The sequence below is a fragment of the Staurois parvus genome, unplaced genomic scaffold (genome assembly GCF_062004578.1).
Source record: "Staurois parvus isolate SC_StPar_1 unplaced genomic scaffold, SC_StPar_1.0 ptg000580l, whole genome shotgun sequence".
Taxonomy (NCBI): domain Eukaryota; kingdom Metazoa; phylum Chordata; class Amphibia; order Anura; family Ranidae; genus Staurois; species Staurois parvus.
In genome coordinates, this window is record NW_028318376.1 from 2,519,799 (window position 1) to 2,541,027 (window position 21,229).

At 41.3% G+C, this 21,229-nt stretch overlaps 1 protein-coding gene across 2 annotated transcripts in view; it reads right to left on the bottom strand.

Moving 5' to 3' along the window:
* ALCAM (activated leukocyte cell adhesion molecule) overlaps nt 1-21,229 on the bottom strand; it is a 179,874-nt gene that overhangs the window by 87,205 nt on the left and 71,440 nt on the right. For both annotated transcript variants that reach the window (XM_089692248.1, XM_089692249.1), the window contains exon 2: nt 12,268-12,368. In XM_089692248.1, the coding sequence (XP_089548374.1) occupies nt 12,268-12,368 (101 nt within the window). The remainder of the gene's footprint in view (nt 1-12,267; nt 12,369-21,229) is intronic.

A 21,229-nucleotide genomic window follows, 5' to 3' on the forward strand; every position in this document is an offset into this window, starting at 1 on the left:
CTTCCAACTAAAGAAGGCTTTCAAAAATTCAAACTCCTTTTCACCACCTTGCCACCAGAGTGGAAGACGTGGAAAAAGACCTTCAGTCTACTAAAATTGAAGTCCTCCGCATTCAAACCCAACAAGTTGATGATCATCATATACTTCTTGACATGCAATAACATCTGGAAGATTTGGAGAACCGCAACCAGCATAACATCAGAGTGAGCGGCCTTCCAGAAAGAGACAGCTCTGAAGACCTGAAAGATACTCTGTAAACCTTGTTTATTGGCATCCCATGTGAGCCGTCTCAACATCATATTGAAATGGATAGAGTTCACAGGGCCCTGAAACCTAAAGGCCCTGTCTAGACCACGGGATATCCACTCCTACACTTTGAGGAAAGCCCACTCCTTGTCCTATCCTTTATGAAGAGACACATGTCCAGCTATTTCTTGATCTTTCCTGGCTGACCCTCCAGAAACGCAGGCTACTTCAACAATTGCTTACTAACCTGCGAGAGGCTAACGTAACCTACCGATGGGGCTTCCAATTAAATCTTTCTGCAACGCGTCATGGGAAAACTGACTCTTCGATATCTGGAAGACCTTTAATTCTTTTGTAAAATACTGGACATACCCATCCCTGATCTTCCTGGTTGGGATCTCCTTCCATCCCCCCTGCACCCTCAGTCTCTGGCAGAAGGTCACATCGGGCAAACGCCCCCATACGTCTGACTTACCCCACAAGAACCCCAAACTGAACCCCATCTGAGGGAACACTTTTTTTGCTACTTTTAGTGTTCTGCACTTCCTTCACTCCTTCTTGACGATGTGGAATTACTTTGGTTGTACAGATTCAAAAACCATCTCTACCCTTGCTCCCACTCCCCCCCTTTCCCTCTTCCTGGCCTACCTCCCCTTCCTCTACCGTTCTGTCTCTTCTATTCCACTTCCTTTTTCTTTCCCTACCATGTGGAGCAAGGGCTGTGATTTCTGTCTCTCCTCTTCCTCCCCAGTTTGTCTTATCATACCTGGTAAGTAGCAGAATAATACTCTAATAATTGCTTCGCTCAGTTACCCCTAATCACTTATTACATGGAAACTTACTCTCTTATGTCCCCCAGTTATGCTATATACGTCCCTGCTGTATGTGATCTGTTTCTACTTTCCTTCTAACACTACCCCCCCCAATATTCCTTGGTGATTCTAAGTTCCTCACTGGTTACACTGATTTATACCCCCACACCTAGGCGTACGGTGTTGGGGGTGTTTTGGAACTTTTGTGAATTATTATAGTTAATTCCTTTCTGACCACTCTATTGGCCCTCTGTTGGTAACAAGATTTGTTCTATGGTTATTTTCACTTCAATTTTTACTTGTTTTTATGTTTATTCCTTCCTCTTTCCATTCTCCGGAGCAACCTGATCTGGGACACTGAACAAAACCTCCCTCCAGAGGTGGTTGACACACAAGTAATGTCGTGTCAGATAAGTAACAACAGCTTCTATTTTAACAAATACAATTATGACCGCAACTCTAATTGTAAACGCCACCTGGCATTGAGGGAATTCCAATCCTCGGGGGCTGACATAATTTATGTGCAGGAGACTCATTTAGATGAGAGGTACCCTAACTTTTGCCACTAAGTATTTCTCTCGCATCTTCCAGGTCTCTATCGAGTGGAAGACAGCAGGTGTAGCCATTCTCATTAAGAGGGGATCCCCATTCCACCATATAGAATCTTACTCTGATCCACAAGGCAGGTACCTCATCATTAGGGGCAAATGAAAATCCGTGGACATCACGCTCTGTAACATATACTGCCTTAACGCCAACCAGCACGCTTTCATGACCTGAGTGTATAATCATCTTTTCCGGAAGGAACATACCTTCCTGGTCGTAGGGGGCGACTATAATATGCCATACTCAACATCTTTTGATATACACTCTCTTGATATGTGCACCCCAACACCTAGACTGTTAAGACCAGCACAACTGTTTCGTCAGCTGACCAGAAAGCATGCCTTGCTTGACTCCTGGTGGGTAACACACCCCACGGAATGCCAATACTCACATTATTCCCACCCTTTCCGCACCCATACTCATCTTGACTAATTTTTGTCAATAATCCCATTCTGAGGGCTCTAAAAGATGTCCAGATTATGCCCATTTCCTGATCTGACCATGCTTCCTCTCTCCTGACCTTAGCCCTGGATCCAACTAGAATTAAGCAATGTCATTGGCAACTAAACACTTTTTGACTTAAACATGAACCCTCCAGACTGGAGCTAGAGACTTCTCTGAAATTTTGCTCAAAACTGCTCCTCAGCGGTGTCACAAAACACTTCATGGGAAGCCCATTGCATAGCGTTGTTGTCTTCCATGCGCAAAAAACATTAAGGCCCTTCAGCAGTAGATTGAATGTAAACTTCGTGACCTTGAAGCCCACTTGCACACCACCCTATCTCTTTAACTCCTAAGGGACATAGTTAAACTGAGAACCATGTTGAAAGAACTGGCTTTGGGTAAAGTAGAGAAAACTCTTATTCGTCTTCGCCAAATGTTCTATGATAAGGGAAATAAGACCCATATTTTACTAGCTAATAAATTGAAGGAGCAGACCCACTCTGCAGCCCCTTAGGCAATCAGGGACGCTCGAGGAGACCTTCAATTAAACCCCATGCACATAGTACAAATTTTTCGGGACTATTATTCTGAATTGTACAATAACCCTACTGTCCCACATTCACCTATAAGGCCCTACCTTCTTAACCAAATACAATGTTACCTCCACCAGAGCGGTATTCCTAAACTTTTCTCCACTTCCATTCTCTCCCTGAATGCCCCTATTACAGAGGAAAAGGTTGAAGCAACTATAAATATACTCCCCAACTGTAAAGCTCCAGGTCCTGATGGCTTGCCCTACGAACATCATAAAACATTCAAACCTCTCTTTCTTCCACACATAACCCAACTCTTTAATGGTTTCCTTCATAAAGAATTGGTCCCACGTGATTGATATCCCCAAACCAGATAAGGACCACTCCCTTTGCTCAAATTATCGGTCAATAGCTCTATTAAACTCAGATTTTAAAATTTTCACTAAACTACTTTCCCCCAGATTAAACAAGATCCTCCCTTTCCTGATTGATAAGGACCAAGTTGGTTTTGTTCCATTTCGTTGGAGACTGGAGACAACAGTGGACAGGGGATAGATTTCATTGATGCAATTAATAGAGAGAAAAAGACAGCCTTTCTCTTAAGTCTAGACGCCGAAAATGCTTTTGGCTGAGCTGGCCCTTTTTATTTGCAACCCTGTTGCATATGGGTTTTAGGGGTCCCTTCCTTAGGGTAATCAAACATCTTTCTGTGGCTCCCTTGGCACGAGTCAAGACACCTTATGTCACTTTCTCCTCTTTCCCCAAACTGAATGGGACCAGACAAGGTTGTCTGTTATCCCCTTTACTTTTGAAACCCCTGACAGCCCATATTCAACAAGAACCGAACATTCATGGGGTGATGGTCAAGAGCAGAGAATTTAAAATTTCTATGTTAGCGGACGATGTTCTTCTCACCTTGACTCAACCCTGCCTGACCCTACCAAATCTTCATAGACAGCTTGATTTATATGGCGCCCTGTCGGGCTATAATATTAATTCTACTAAGTCTGAGGCCCTGCCACTGAACATTGCTTTCCCAGAGATTCAACACCTCTCTAGCTGTTTCCTATATGCCTGGAAAACCACTTCGCTCAAATATCTAGGTGTCCATATAACTCCTACTTATGAAACTCTATGCAGAGTGAATTTCCTACCCCTATTTAAATCCATCCGAACACTTCTGGCCCAATGGAAACGCTATCATATCTCTTTTCTAGGTCGGATTGCCTCTATAAAAATGTCCATCTTGCCCAAACTTATCTATCTCTTTGCGACACTACCGATACCAGTGCCTTTGTCACACCTTAACCAACTTCAAAAGGACTTTACTTTATAATCCCAAGGACTTTACTTGGGATTATAAACACCACAGGATTGCCAACACAGTCCTTTCTGCCTCCCAAAGTGATGGTGGCCTAGTCTTTCCGAATCTAATAAAATATTATCACGCAACTCAATTACGAGCCATTACCTTTTGGGTACCGCTGCCTGCATATAACCACTGGACGGAGGTCGAGAAAGTTTGGATGGCCCTGATCACCCCAATAATTTACTGTGGAATGTCGAGGTAGATGTTGCCCCATCTTCTCTCCTGCACTCTATGTCACTACTCCAGGGTCTATGGAAACAGTTTAAACATACATACTCTCTTCAGTCAGAAGCCTCTTTGATGACTGCTTTCTTGTTCAACCCTAAAATACCAGATGGCCTCACCTTCCAGATGTCCTCCCCGTGGATGTCAAAGAAATGATTCCACTTTGGCCGCTTGGTGGACCCATAAATTGCTCTCAATTGATGAGTTAAAGAAAAGACATGCTTTAACTCAAAGCTCGCTATACGGATACTTGCAAATACGCCATTACACATCTGCTATAACTCCCACCTTAGAATTCTCCAAATTCACACCATTTGAGAAATTAATTTTAGCAGGCCCATCTCAATCAGGCCTAATATCTGATATCTACAAAATCCTTAATGCTTTCCCAATGCAATCTCAGAGCAAGCATACTTATATGCAAAAATGGGAAGGAGCAATTGGTGAGGAACTGCCCTTGGAGATATGGTGGGTAATTTCGTCCCAAGTAGCAAAGAGCTCTATATGCACCCTCTATAAAGGAAAATACTTATAAAGTTCTCTATTTTTGGTATCTGACACCTTCACACTGACGTCATTTATCCAACGACCAGCGATCGATGCTGGAGATGTCTCAGAGAACGAGACTGTCTACTACGTGTATACTGGAAATGCTCCTCCCTCAGGAAGTATTGGCAGGAGGTTCACCATTTGCTCCAACGTCTACTTGATGTGAATTTTCCTTCTTCCTAAAGTATGTTTGCTTGGCTTACTTCCACCCACTCTAACACCTCCAAAAAGTTAGTACGTCACATTTTGACCGTGGCACAGTGTTTAGTGAAACCTCCAACCTCTATTGAGCTTTATGCCAGAATCAAGAATGTCGAATTTCTGGAGTCCCTTACGGCCGATAACCTTGACAAACACAATAAGGTCTGGAAGCTTTGGCATTTCACTGAGGACCCGTGATTTTAAATTTTTCTTTCTTTCTTCTCTTTCTTGGAGGGTTTCTGATCAGTTGGTGGACATGGGTAACTTCCAGAGAATGGAAAGTCCTATATCTCTTTCTTTTCTTTATCTATCTTTTTCTTCTTCTTTTTGTTCATTATTGTTTACAAGATACGCATCTAGAACTTTGAGGTGGACGGTCATATTGTCTATGTTACTGATAACCTGTAGCAAAGAGCTGTCTGATTAACTGTAACATCTCTGACCCAGGGTTGTCTCTTCTGAGCTAAACTTTCTCATGATATTGATATGACTTGTCCATCAGACACTGTTATCATTTTTACCCGCAAAACGTGCAGCCATTATCTCTTGCAGTTTTGTTGTATGTTGTACAAGATGCTTCTTTTAAAAATCAATAAAAATTGTTAATTATTAAAAAAAAAAAAAAATCTTGACTGTCCATTATACTTAAAAGTTTGAGCACGAGACCTTTAAGATAGAAGATTGATTGATAGAAGGAATATGTTGCTTGGATTATGTTTAGTATGAGACCAAAGTATTCCTGATAAAGGGAAGGCCGGAGGGCAGACTTTTGGAAGTTTTCTGTCTGCAGAATTCTTAAATGAAGGAACGTCTTTTATAGGTGCAGTAAGATGTTTGTTTAAGACTGAGATGGAAAGATCTACTACTGGAACAGTTCACTTTTTAGGGAATTATTTTACCACTGGATATAGCTTACCAGTGACTCTTGCAGGGGTGAAACCTTTGCAGGAGAAACCCAATTGTCATAAATTGTTCATTATATTTTTTCCTGAATGGGAAACATCTTTTCACACTTTGCAGGTCTTTTAGTACCCAGAGGGGCATGGCACGACGGGGGAGAATCAAGTGGGAATACACCATGGATTTTGCACAAAGCAGAAGTAAGCACATCTATATTGGCAAGAATGTTGCATGAAGCGATAACATATGGTGTATTGGAGGCTGGAGGTGAGAAATCTTCTGCGTCTTCCTCTAACATGGCCTCTGGGTCTTCGTCAAAGTTTTCCATGCATACTTTTTTAAAGTAGTTAGCTCTACTTCTGACATAGGTAAAGAAGGGGAAGATGGAGAATACACCTAGCATTTTTGGGCTCTGGACAGTGATGGCTGAATTAAGGCTCAAACGGCCAAGTCTCATACAGGAACAGTCCATTTTTTCTGTCCAAGAAATTCTAAATTAGTTGCATATACATCTGTCTTGGTTAGATAGGCTGTTTGCTGTCTGCTTGAGACAGAGCTAGAAAAGGTTGCAGAGACCGGTGCTAAAAGAGGTATGAATGCTTTGCAGCCCATTGACAGAGCAAAGGTTTGTCTGAGCTTTTGCTGTGGTTCCCTTGCACCTGGTTTCCACAACTGCTATCAGTAAGGGTATTCCCCTGTGGGGTACTCACGGAATAGGATGCAGAAAAGGGGTAAGTGTTTCCAAACAAGAACACACAGCAACCCATATTTTGACTGCTTTGCAGAAAAGTCCTTATTGCAAAAGGGTGGGAAGAAAAGCCTGAGTACCTTATAAGGGCTCCAAATGGAAGTGTTGTAATAGTTTGACCTTTGGTGTGATAAAACTAGTCATCCACCTGAAACTAAGCTCTGAATGGAGGAAATTTTTATCACCAAATTTTAACACTTTAAACACTCAATAAGTGAATAAAGTCAGACAATTCCTGGTTTGTTGGTAGTTTTAACTAGAAACAAATACAGTTCAGAAGACACAATTAGGTGTACTGCAAGTAGTAGAGAAATTAAGCTAATTACATGCATTGCACTCAGTGCCAAATTGAGTGTCCAAGCAGGATCCAGTGCCCAAAACAACGTTACAGGCCATCCACACAGAATATGTTCCAGGTATTATTCCCAAGGTATTGCTGAGGTCGCACTGATCTAGATGCACTGCTTTTATTGTTATAGTAGAGGGCAGCGGAGATTTGATTAAATAGTTTCTTGAATAATTCAAAGTAAACAAGAACTAATTAAGCGTAGAAACCTCTCTACAAAGGAGAAAAGGTCCATCACGTACAGGAGATTAGCAAAAAATTGGGGCCCAAGATGGGCATGTCCAAAAGCTTTGCCAGTGTCCAATTACCTGAAGGTAACAGGCCATAACCCAGAGTCTATGAATATCAAGCCTGTGTCCTGTACTGTACGATTAAGATATAGAATTTCAAGTACACATCGTGGTCAGCTAGAAGGTATAATTTCAATATATCTTTTCAAACAGTCATTGCCCTAGATCCAAGGATCTATTTATGTAGGCTCATATTCAACTTGTTTTACCTAACACAACCAACCTGGTTTAGGCTGCAAACGGAACACTTTAGTATAAGAAATTTGCTGATCACTACACACTTGCAAATTAGGTTATGAGAAGATAAAAGTTAATTTATTATATTTTGTGACCAGGCTCTATCTCTTCATGTATAGGCATCCAAAGCAGGACTAACTAATTATCCTTGATGTACTGACTGAACATGTGAGACATCTTAGCTCTTTACTACAATGTCTCCAAACTCCATAAAGCAGTGGCATTTTACACTGATCAGCCATAACTTCATGACCAACAACTTAATATTGAGTAGGTCCCCCGGTTGAGGCATGGATGCCACTAGACCTCTGAAGGTATGCTGTGATATCTGGCAGCAAGCCACCAGTAGCAGATTGTTTAAATTCTGTAAACTGCAAGTTGGAGCTTTCAAGCATTGGGATCCACCACATCCTACAGATGCTCAACTGGATTGAGATCTGGAAAATCAGGAGGCCAAGTCAACACTTCAAACTTGTTGTTATATTCCTCAGACCATTCTTGAACCATTTATCCAGTGTGGCAGGGCACATTATCCTGCTGAAAAAGGCCACTGAAATCAGGGAATGCCATTTCCACAAAGGGTTGTATTTAGTTAGCAACAATTGTTTAGGTGGGTGGTATATGTCAAGTAACATCCACATGAATAGCAGGACCCAAGGTTTCCCAGCAGAACATTACTCAAAGCATTACACTGCCTCTGTTGGCTTGCCTTCTTCCCATACTGCCTTCTGGTGCCATCTCTTAACCAGAAAGGTAACGCACACAGAGCCACCATCCACATGATGTAAAAGAAAACATGATTCATCAGACCAGGTCACCTTCTTCAATTCCTTTGTTGTCCAGTTCTGATGCCCACATGTATAATGTAGGTGCTTTTAGCTGCAGACATGGATCAGCATGGGCACCCTGACTGGTCTTTGGCTTTACAACCCCCATATGCAATAGACTATGATACCCTTTTTTTCTGCTTTCAACTTATCAACTTCTGGGACATGTTTACTTGCTGCCTAGTGTATCCCATCGACTTTCAGATGCCATTGTAATGAGATAATCAATGTTATTCACTTAAAGTGTTACTAAACCCACAACAGTAAAAATCTGTCTGTAAATGCACTAAAGCATGCTTGTTATACTCCCTGTGGAACTTAAGGGGTTAATCCTCTGAATTGTGTAAAAAAGCTGTTTGATCCTGTTTTCTCTGATCCTCCCCTTCTTATCTCCTGATAAGAGATATCGTGTGGAGTCACTCTGTACATGCTGTTTTGTGTGTATTGCTAGAGAGGTTTTTTTATTTCTTGGGAGAGTGCATGTGATCATCACAGAGCCAATCAGCATGTCCAGACCGAGGTCAGGGGTCCTACATCCTCCTACAGCAGAATGAAAACTCCTTCTACAAGTTTTAACGTGCTTGGCTGGACACTGATAGAAGTCACAAGACTGCTCTAACTGTTGATGAGAAAAGGTATTTAGCAGTTTATATTTACTAAAATAATTGCATTCCCATGTTCTGTGTACTGTGGGAGACCAGATATAGTGAATGCAGGGTCCTGGGTTTAGTAACAGTTTAACCTATCAGTGATCATAAAGTTATGACTGATCAGTGTATCTTTGATATTGACTTCTCGTTGTGCCAGATGTCAATATACAGATCAGAATTTCCTTCCAATATCCATATGAATCTTTTGCACTCCATGGATGTTCTACACCAGCCCACCAGAATTAAAGCTAAATTCTAAGCAGATAAAAATTGTAGACATTAAAAGTAATTAGTGTAAGTACCCACAATTTGTCTTAATATTATCCTTCTGTGATCCTATGTACAAAAGAAACACAAAAGGGAAATTTACTAAAACTTGAGAAAACAGAATCAGGAGCATCTGTGCATAGTAACCAATCAGCTTCTTACTTCAGCTTGTCCAGTTAAGCTGTTATAATGAAAACTAGTAGCTCACTGGTTGCCATGCAAAGCTGCGCCAAATTCTGGCTGATTTAGTAAATTCTTCTCAAAAAGCCTATGTATCTCTTCTGCAGCCCTTCTGCAAGGCACATGTACTGACAGGAGCAAAGTAATGATTATCACTGTTCTGCTGTTCCTTCACAGTCCAATCAGCAGGTAGGCATGCATTCTTGATCAATCTGTTGCAGTGGTTTTGAAGGATTGTCTGGCACAGAAATCTGGCTGAATAGAGATACAAATTCTATGGCAAACAAAATGGAGCCTATGTTTAGATTTCACATTTCCATTCAGTTTCTTGCCTAGAGTTCAGCTTTAAGAGTCTGAAGAGTCTGGACAACAAGATTAACAACAGCATTGTATATGTCAGCGAATAAATGACATAACTCTAGATTTTGATAATGTGTTTAGGGTAAACATATTTTACATTAAGACTGCTGCATTACACCTATAACTCAAAACAGAATTAGCATGATTGTGTAGGGCTTCTACAATCCTAATCAGAACAAAAATGAAAAACTATTAATTTTAAAGGCCAAGTTTACCTATAGTAACATGTTACATCTCTATTTAGGGTGTAATATGTAACATGTTACTAAAGCAGCAACACCACATCACCCTTCCCAAACCCCCATGGTAACAACAGGGCAGGGATCCTCTTCCCACTCCAGCTGTCACAATTTAAAAACAGCGCAGCTGTGCAGAACTACAGGCCCCATCTACCACTGCAGAAGATGGCTTCAATGAACTGTCTGGGTATTAGTGGACGCCCTTGTATTTCATTGATTGTTCCTGCTTTTCAGTAACTGTCTGCCAGTACCTCATTCACCATCCACGAGATTGCCAATCACTTCCAAAATAAGATCGACGCAATCCGTAAGGACATTGCCAATGCTCAACCTACCTAGCCTCCCTCCCACTATAACCCCATCAACTCTCCCCTCCTCTGACCTCGCAACCACCCTACCCCCCACCACACCTAACATCCCACACACTATAACCTCCCCAACACTCCGCTCCTTCAGCCTTGCTACCACTGAGGAGGTCACTAAGGTCTTCTCAGAAGCCCGCCTCACCACTTGCCCCCTTGACCCTGTCCCCACACAACTCCTCTGGTCACCCTCCTCCTCTATCCTACGCTCCCTCACCCACATCTTCCATTTCTCCCTCTCTACTGGCGCATTCCCCTCCCCCCTAAAGCACGCGCACATCACCCCCATACTCAAAAAACCCTCCCTGGACCCCACCGACCTGAACAACCTTAGACCCATCTCCCTGCTGCCATTTACTTCCAAGCTCCTTGAGCGCTTAGTCTACAATCGCCTAAGCTCCCACCTCACTGACAACAACCTCCTCGATCCACTATAGTCTGGCTTCCGTCCCCTACACTCCACCGAAACCGCCCTACTCAAAATCACTAATGATCTGCTAACCACCAAAGCTAATGGCCACTACTCAGTCCTCTTACTCCTTGACCTTTCCGCGGCCTTCGACACAGTTGACCACCCCCTCCTCAATGAACTACACTCCCTCGGCATCAGAGATTCCGCTCTCTCCTGGCTCTACTCCTATCTATCCCAAAGCTCCTTCAGCGTTACCTATAATGCTACCACCTCCCCCTCTCTGTTGGGGTCCCCCAAGGCTCTGTCCTCGGGCCCCTTCTCTTCTCCATCTACACCTCCTCCCTCGGCAAACTAATACACTCCCACGGCTTCAACTATCACCTCTACGCCGATGACATGCAAATTTACCTCTCCCCCCCTCGCCTCACCCCTTCAGTCTCCGCCCGTATCACCCACCTACTGAACGACATATCAGACTGGATGTCACTACATTTCCTCAAATTGAACCTTTCCAAAACCGAGCTCCTGATTTACCCCCAGCCCGTGCCCTCCCCCCACCCTCTCTATAACGACCTACAACGCCACCATCAGTCCCACCCCGCAAGCCGAAGTCCTAGGTGTCACTCTAGACTCAAACCTGTCCTTCCAACCCCATGTCCAATCGTTGGCAAACTCATGCAGGCTGCACCTCCGCAACATCTCCAAAATACGTACGTTCCTAACCCCAGACACTACTAAACAACTCGTTCACTACCTTATTATCTCACGCCTGGACTACTGCAACTCCTTTCTCACCGGCCTACCTCATCACAGGCTATTCCCGCTTCAGTCTACCCTGAACTCAGCGGCCACACTCATCCACCTTACTAACCGCTCCGCTTCTGCCACCCCCCTCTGTCATTCCATCCACTGGCTCCCGATTGTCCAACTCATTAAATTCAAACTACTAGCACAGACATACAAAGCCATTCATAATGCTGCCCCAAACTACCTCACCGACCTGATACCCAAATACCACCCTACCCGTAATTGTCGCTCCTCACAAGACCTCATACTTTCTAGCTCCCTGGTCTCCACCTCCCACGGACGACTGCAGGACTTCTCCAGGACTTCCCCCATCCTCTGGAACTCACTACCCCAATCCATCAGACTGTCTCCTACCCTCCTCACCTTTAGGTGCACCCTGAAAACTCATCTTTTCATTGAAGCCTATCCCGCCCTCACCTAACAGCCGATCTCCTCCACGGCCACTTCCTCCTGTACCACTATCCTCTCCCTCTTAGACTGTAAGCTCGAAAGAGCAGGGCCCTCGACACCCTCGTGTTTTGTTTTGTTACTGTATTGTCTCATGTTCTGTCCCCCACTATAATGTACAGCGCTGAGCAAACCTTTTAACGCTATATAAATACTGTATAATAATTGAGAGTCTAGTTATTTTCCTGCAAGAAAAAATAAAACACTTACATATTTCCATTTCCCAAATAGAAGGTCTTCCGTTATATCTTGACCACAAGGTATATTGATTGTTTCTCCATAAATTGCACTAACTGTATGTAATCCAAAACCTACAAAGAAAATGTAAAACGGTCACAAAAAGAGAATAAGCAAGTCAAAATAGCATTAGGTAAAGTGCAAAAAAAAAAACAAGGAAATTATTAGTTATACATTTATTTTACATAGAACGGAAAAGAGCATTTTAATCACAGGCAGACACCTAATGATTTGTCTCTACTATTTGAGTTGGAGTTGTTAAAAGTGAGAAGGATTCCAAAACTTTGTTTTCAGGTCACTCATGATTATCTATACCAAATGTTTAGCCACCATAACAAGTTGTACAATAGAGTTAACAAGAAAAGTCTTGATAATAATAATGATAGTAATAATAATAATAATAATAATAATAATAGCAATAAAAATAATATTAACCCTGTTGTGTCCAGGGGTTATCAAAACCTTTATGACCAGGCCACATTTTGAAGGTTTAGTATGCAGTGATTTACTTAACCATATTTTTTTCAATCACTACATACCAAAATTTTCAGACTTTTTTAAAGTACATATGAGACCTCAGTTTGATAATTTTTAAAAATAATCCAATTATTTATAACAGGCAGTAAAACTGAGAAAAGTGCATGTATAACTAATACAATTAAGGCTAAATTTAGATTAAAAGGCTTTATAATTGTAAATACCTGCAAGTCTTACCCTTAAAAGCCAATTCTTAAGGTTAGTAACTAACAGTGACAAATAAGAATTCAACTTGTTTGGGACTGACTTGGGCAAAGTAGACATTTCATTGACTGTTATAGATCAATATACAAAAAAGTAAACCTTTGCCCGATCATGCACTCTATTCTAAACTAGCAATAAAACATTTTAAAACAAGCCTCAATAAGCATTGTGAAGAAAATTAATTTTAAAAGTTGACAACTCTGGCAGAATGCAGTATGAAAAACCTACAATCCTTGAGTTTCCCGCACCGCATTTAAAATGTACTGCATTTATGATCTGCAGCGGGTGTCAATGGTAAGTTAACAATGCCCAAAATGCAGATTGTAAATGCAGTGTGTTTCCCTGCACTGGATAGCATAGTACAGAAGTACCATGCCATCTTGCTAAAACATGTTTTTTAAAGTAGTGCATGCACTACTTTTGGTGCAGTCCAGTTCGATTAAGCCCATTCAAAATGAATGGGCTCAAATCATACCACATATGAATAGTACTGGAGCAAGCAGCGCATTCCTGGTGTGAACTGGCCCTGAGAGCAGATGCCAATCTTCTAATATAAACGATCAGCAGGTGTTTCTAAGCTGTTAGGAACCTAATGAAGTCAGGTTTTAGATCATTTGTTGTGACCTTTGAGGAAATTTGCGAATAAACAACTTCCTAAAAGCAGATACAGAAACCAGGGATGGCATGTTATAAATGCGTCATTACTGTTACTGTAGTCTGCACTTTACAAATACGAACTCTTCATTGTAGAAGGCTGAATGGGCTCAAACTCAAGTAACAGTGAGAGCTGATTAGCACAGGGCAGAAAAAAAAACCCTATTAGGCTAGGTATGTTTTTACACACACACACTCACACACAAAAACAAATCATAAAAAAAACTATTAACAGCACTTTAAAGTAAATGTATGAACCTTGTGGAACCTGCATGTACCTGTGTTCAAATCAATCTCTCTTTCCCTGTACAGCACTGGATTCCTAGGACCATGCTACACAGTGCTACAACTTCTCTCCAAATAAACATTAAGACTAGCCATATATGTGTAGAATTATTTCATGTAGCTTCAAAGGCTGAATGAGAAAAATCAATATATCCCTCCATCCAAGCTACACTGCGTGGATGGAGGAATCTGAACTGCTGGTTATTGTATTCAGACAGCTACAACACTTGCAACTTTCTGGATACTGCAAAAAAGTGACATCTGATAAAATACAGTACAGTTCGTACAACAATTTTCTACAAGTCGATTTTTAAATTGACTTTGGTGGATCTGGGAGGTGCTGACAGGGCCACCTGTCCTACTGAGTTCCTATTGAGGCTCTAACCAGTTTTAAAACTAGGTGGTACAAGGTTTAATCTCACTTTGGAGAGTCCTTATGTGCATTCTGTCCTTATAATCCAAGGGTTCCACAAGGATTGCTCTGAACACTAACACAGGTACTTGGAATCATCAACATGTAGGTACTGTTGCAAACGCATTGCCTTTTTAGGCCAGCTATGGTTTACAAAAAAAGAACTCAAGAATTAAGAAGTGAGAAGCAATAGAGAGTGTCAGAAGTTAGCATCATGCTTATAAATCGACCTTAAGGTGGAACTTTAGTCAGAAAATGAAGTCCTGCTAGATCACTTCAGGCTGGCTCCTTTTGCAAGTATACCTATGTAAAACATTAAAAATAATTGCCTATGCTGTTTAAAACGCAGTAATACGCTGTCTCACCCTGATCTGCACATGCTCAGTTGCTCTTTACTTTTTGGCACTGTGCCGAAAATGTAGAGGTCAATCTGCTGACAGCCTAAAGATTTACTGCTCTTCAGGGCTTCAGCAAAATGGCAACCTCCAAGAAGAAGAAACAGGAACAATACTGGAGGCAATTTACAGCACACACTAATTTTGGTAGCATAATTATTAATAAGAAATGTATGTTCCTTGTTGAAAAAAATTATTTTTGATAAAGTTGTTATGGGTAAAATTTCCCTTTAATATTTTTATTTGTTAGCCTATAAAAATATTGTAAGTGAGCTTGATACAGCAATTGACAGAGATTACAGAGATCACCATGGCAGCTGTAAAGGGTCATAATTGTGCCTACATTCTATCTGTATGGAAGTATCGATCAAACATTGGTGCAGTTACTTTGCACAAACATTATCTAACAAGCTTGGTAAAGCATATCTTCAAATATTTACTTTGGAAGCTGAATGTACTGCAGTTGGAAAAAAATATTTTGTACAGAATGTTGTGGGAAGCAGCGTTTGCATGTGCTTGAGATTCATCCAAATGATGAGTGATAATTGTTTAAAAGAAAGAAAGCAATTCCGTGATATGCCTAGTGATGAGTAAACTATATTTAATTATTGTATTAAAGAAAATATCACCATTTGATAAATGTATACCAGTCAACAGACTGTTCTTAAACAATTATAATAGTAGTAGTACCAATTGCATTTTTTCCCACTCAGGCTTGCTATAATGCCAACATATCATTAATGGACAAGACCACCTCTACTGGGATTATTGAAAGCAGCTTTGGACAGACTTGACTTTTAAAAACACCCTGCTACTGTGAACCGGTTACTAATAGGATTATTTTTATAAGAAAAAGGTAGACAATAGGCCCCTTGCCTATCAAACTAAAAAGATAATGTTATACTTGGGTTGATAACATCTTCCAACTCATAGCACTCTTCCTCCTGCCCACCCACTCCAGGGAAAGAAGCCTCCAACTGTCTTTCTCTTGCGTCCTTTGTGTACAGTTTGCAGCTAAGGGTCTGATTTACAAAATTTCATGTAGTTGTATGTTGTGAAGGTAGCTTATTTATTTTGACTGGTCTATCCATACATGCAAAATGGGACAGCATCCTGTTTAACATTAAAGAACACCATATACTTTGTACACGAGGGTGCATACAGTGCACTGTATACAATATACTGTATGTGTTGGGGGTTCAAGTAGGAATGAAATCCAATGTTACTGCAAGAGCTATGGTGTGAATGTGAACGACCGCTTATGAAGAGTGATATGTTGTACAACAGAGAAATATAACTGCACAGATACAAAGACACTGAACTACATAGATGTTAATATTGTTCTGACACCATCACTGATTCTATCCTCCAAGCAGAACCTGTCATTCTGAACTTGTAAAGCCAGACAAAGAAAAGGTAGAAAAGCTTTTTTGAACCAGACAATATTTCAAATCTCTTAATTACCATAGCTCCCCTACATTTGAAAATAGCAATACATCACACTTGTGTGACCATCTATGTCAATCCACCATGTTGTTTTCACATCCACAAAATCCAGCTCCAATATTTAATACAAATTAGAGTCAAATATAGAACCATAAAAACACAAAAGAGTGATGGCAGAAAAAAAGACCAAGTGGTCCATTGGATCTGTTCCTTTACATATATTGTGTGTGTGTGAATATACACAGCTCAAAAAAAATCAAAAGAACACTATTTAATCAGAGTATAGCATCAAGTCAATGAAACTCCTGGGATATTGATCTGGTCAGTTAAGTAACAAAGGGGGTTGTTAATCAGTTTCAGCTGCTTTGGTGTTAATGAAATTAACAACAGGTGTACTAGACGGGCAACAAAGAGACGACCCTCAAAACAGGAATGGTTTTATATGTGGAGGCCACTGACATTTTTTTCCCTACTCATCTTTTATGACTGTTTTTTACTAGTTTTGCATTTGGCTACGGTCAGTGTCACTACTGGTAGCATGAGATGATACCTGGACCCTACAGAGCTTGCACAGGCAGTCCAACTCCTCCAGGATGGCAAATCAATATGTGCCATTGCCAGAAGGTTTGCTGTATCTCCCAGCACAGTCTCAAGAGCATGGAGGAGATTCCAGGAGACAGGCAGTAACTATAGGAGAGCTGGACAGGGCTGTAGAAGATCCTTAACCTATCAGTAGGACTGGTATCTGCTCCTTTGTGCAAAGAAGAACAGGAAGAACACTGCCAGAGCCTTATAAAATGACCTCCAGCAGGTTACTGGTGTGAATGTCTCTGACCAAACAATCAGAAGCAGAATTCATGAGGGTGGCCTGAGGGCTCGACATCCTCTAGTGGGCCCTGTGCTCACTGCCCTGTACCACAGAGCTCGATTGGTATTTGCCATTGAACACAAGAATTGGCAGGTCCACCACTGGCGCCCTGTGCTTTTCACAGATGAGAGCAGATTCACCCTGCGCACATGTGACAGATGTGAAATGGTCTGGAGAAGACGTGGAGAACGTTATGCTGCCTTTAACATCGTTCAGCATGACTGTTTTGGTGGTGGGTCAGTGATGGTCTGGGGAGGCATATCCATGGAGGGACGCATAGACCTTTACAGGCTAGAAAATAGCATCATGATTGTCATTAGGTATCGGGAAATCCTTGAACCCATTACCAGACCCTACGCTGGTGCAGTTGGTCCTGGGTTCCTCCTGATGCACGACAATGCCAGGTCTCATGTGGCGAGAGCATGCAGGCAGTTCCTGGAGGATAAAGGAATTGACACCATTGAATGGCCCCCACGCTCGCCTGACCTAAATCCAATAGAGCACCTCTGGGGTATCACATTTTGGTCCATCCAACGCCACCAAGTTGCACCTCAGACTGTCCAGGAGCTCAGTGATGCGCTGGTCCAGATCTTGGAGGAAATACCCCATGACACCACATCTGTCATCCCATTAGGAGCATGCCCCAACATTGTCAGGCATGAATACAAGCACGTGGGGGCCATACAAACTATTGAGTACCAGTTTGAGTTGCTGCAATGAAATTTCAGCAAAATGGACTAGCCTGCTGCATCATTTTTTCACTTTAGTTTTCGGTGTGTCTTTGAATTCAGTCCTCTATAGGTTAAAAATTTTAATTTCCATCAAACGATGGGGCATCCTTAGGTTCCTAACAAATTACCCAGTCCATATCAGTATAGATAGTCAGCATGATATTTTTCCCCATTAAGATCTGATGTGTTTTCGAAGTGTTCCTTTAATTTATTTGAGCAGTGTATTATTTTTTTTCTTGTCTGAGTATAGCAAGCATGTTTGAATTCATTTACTGTTGACTGACTCACTACGACTTTGGAAGTCTAGATCAAGCATCAACTACTATTTTGGTAAAATAACACTCTCTACGATTAGTCTTTAACTTTCCTCCAGTTAATTTGAAATCATGATCCCGTGTTCTTGATTTTGGTTTCATATTGAAAATACTGCCCTCCTGAACTTTATTCATTCCTTGATATATTTAAAGGTTTCAGTCATGTCTCCCCTTTTTCATCTTTCCTCCAGACTGTACATGTTAAGTTCCTGAAGTCCTGATAGGTTTCATACAGTATATTATTATATGATACGTATTATACACAGTATGTCTGTTTTTAGGGGTGCAGTATTTGCGGTTTGCAAAAGGTGCAAGTAATCATTCTAGCTCTTCACATCAAATGAAAAACATCTAATAAGCAATTGTATGCTTAGTATTTGTATTACAAAATAAAGTTCTTTGCAATGAAGTATGTTTTTTTCTTAAAGTGTAAGTACAATCAAAATTTTTTTTTAATTTACTTTCAAATAAAGTGGGGAAGGACACTATAACCCCTGTCAGGTTATTACTGGTATACAGGGATCCATTGGAGATAGTTTTCCTCTTTAACCGTCACATTGGCAGTGGATTCAGCAGAGAAGGGAAAATTTGCACATAGACAAAGGTGAAAAAGTGAAGAAAAAAAAAAAAAGCTGAAAGGGTTTCTATCCTTCCCCATACATGCAACAGAGACAGCTTCTCTTGGCCTGTCATTACTTTCTGTAGGCTAAGGTACATTGACACCAGCGTTCTAGGCCGCTGCAAATTGCAGCAGCAGGAATCTTCTGATTCCTACTGCTGCTATGAGCAGCTGGGTAAACCTGTCACAAATTGAGTATACTATGAAAAAACCATGACGAGGTGCCCTGTTCACTATAATGACATGTCGCCAGCGGCTGCAGCTATTTGCAACTCTCTGCACAGCTTGCAATTACTTTCGGTGATTGCTGATGAAGGCACTTTGTGTCCCTCCAGCAGCGATCACCACAACTGGTTGCTGGCTGTGCAGGAATAGCTACGGCCGCAAGTGGCATGTCAGTACAGTGCATGGGGTCAGCAGCCACAACTAGCCCCTTGCCTCTGCAATTGGTAGTGGCCTACACCAGCAGTGTGAATGTAGCTCAGTGATCACTACTGTTCGCATACACATATCATCCCAACTGCAAGAGTCTGCTAATTTTTGCCGCTGGAATCTGGGGCATGCAGGTAATTGACCAAGTAAAGGAAGCCTAATTTAGGGAAATCCTTTCTAATGGAGCCCCAGATAGCAGTAAAAAACAGTAAAAACGTAATTTTGCTCTGCAAATATCTTATTACTTTCTTCAGTTAAAGTGTTACTAAACCCAGCACCATGCATTCACTATATCTGGTCTTCCACAGCACACAGAGCATGAAAATCCAATTATTCTAGTAAATATAAACTGCCTTTTCTCATCAGCAGTTAGAGCAGTCTTGAGATGTCTATCAGTGTCCAGCAGAGCACTGGTTAAAGCTTGTAGGAGTTTTCATTCTCCTCTGCTGTGTTATGAGACTGCAGGACCCCTGACCCTTTGTCTGGACAGTACTGATAGGCCCCATGCTGCTCACATGCACAATCCCAAGAAAAAAGCCTCCAAGTATCTGTTCTATCAGGAGATGAGTCTGGGACAGTGGAAGAAGAGGAGGATCGGAGAAGACAGGATTAAACATCATTTTTACAGAATGCAGAGGATTAACTGCTTAAGGTCCACAGTGAATAAAACAAGCATGCTTTACTACATATACAGATTGATTTTACTGTTGTGGGTTTAGAAACACTTTAAAAAGCAAATAGAGCTTTAAAATGAATTAAATACATGGGAAACAAAAATTTGCCATATGGTCAAAAACGGGGGAGCAGAGGTTACCTACATTGAAAACCATATCACAATGACCAGTAATTTCATAAATATATAGTTTTAGTTTCCATTTGGTCTGTAAGAGTGCTTATCACAATAAAGGATGCAAGATCAAAAAGATGGGGCAGGAGCAAACCTGAAAAGAAGAAAATTCAAGATTTGCATACATTTTCACCCCTCAATATCTAAATTTATTGCAGAATGTCACCTGTTTTTTTTTTTTTTTAATATACTCCATTTGTGACAGGTTTACTACTTAATGTAAAATGGAGAATATACAGAATATACAATATGTAGCACCACACTAAAAATTGGTAACCGCTATTGGAAATCTCTCAATGTAACACAGCAGTAAAAACCTTAGAAAGGTTCTATATATCCCCTACTTTACTAAAAACTTTCCAATTATTGTCTTTTGTGTGTCTGTTGGAGATTTTAACTCATCTCGTGTCCCAGTTATAGAGCAACCAGAAGCAAAATAAAGGAAACAACAATAAAAAACCCCCAAAAAACTAAAAGGAGCTTCTAACCCAGTCATCTTTGTATTGTGATACAAGCTGGTAATCAGTACAGATATATTCAAGGAATGCCTACTGTATATAATGGAAAACAATACAGACCAGTTACTTACATTCACAAATTCATGAAAACTGGAACAAGTAAAATGGCCTTTTTCATGTAAGCGCTCATGCACATGATCGCCTGGGAGTGCACCACATAAAGGATATACACTATATATTGCCAAAAGTATTGGGACGCCTGCCTTTAGACGCACATGAACTTTAATGGCATTCCAGTCTTAGTCCATAGGATTCAATATTGAGTTTGCCCACCCTTTGCAGCTATAACAGCTTCAACTCTTCTGGGAAGGCTGTCCACAAGGTTTAGGAGTGTGTCTATGAGAATTTTTAAACATTCTTCCGGTTGGGCATTTGTGAGGTCAGGCACTGATGTCAGACGAGAAGGCCTGGCTCGCATTCTCCTCTCTAATTCATCCCAAAGATGTTCTATCAGGTTGAGGCCAGGACTCTGTACAGGCCAGTCAAGTTCCTCCACCCCAAACTCGCTCATCAATGTCTTTATGGACCCTGATTTGTGCATTGGTGCGCAGTCATGTTGGAACAGAAAGGGGCCATCCCTAAACTGTTCCCACAAAGTTGGGAGCATGAAATTGTCCAAAATGTCTTGGTATGCTGACGCCGTAAGAGTTCCTTTCACTGGAACTAAGGGGCC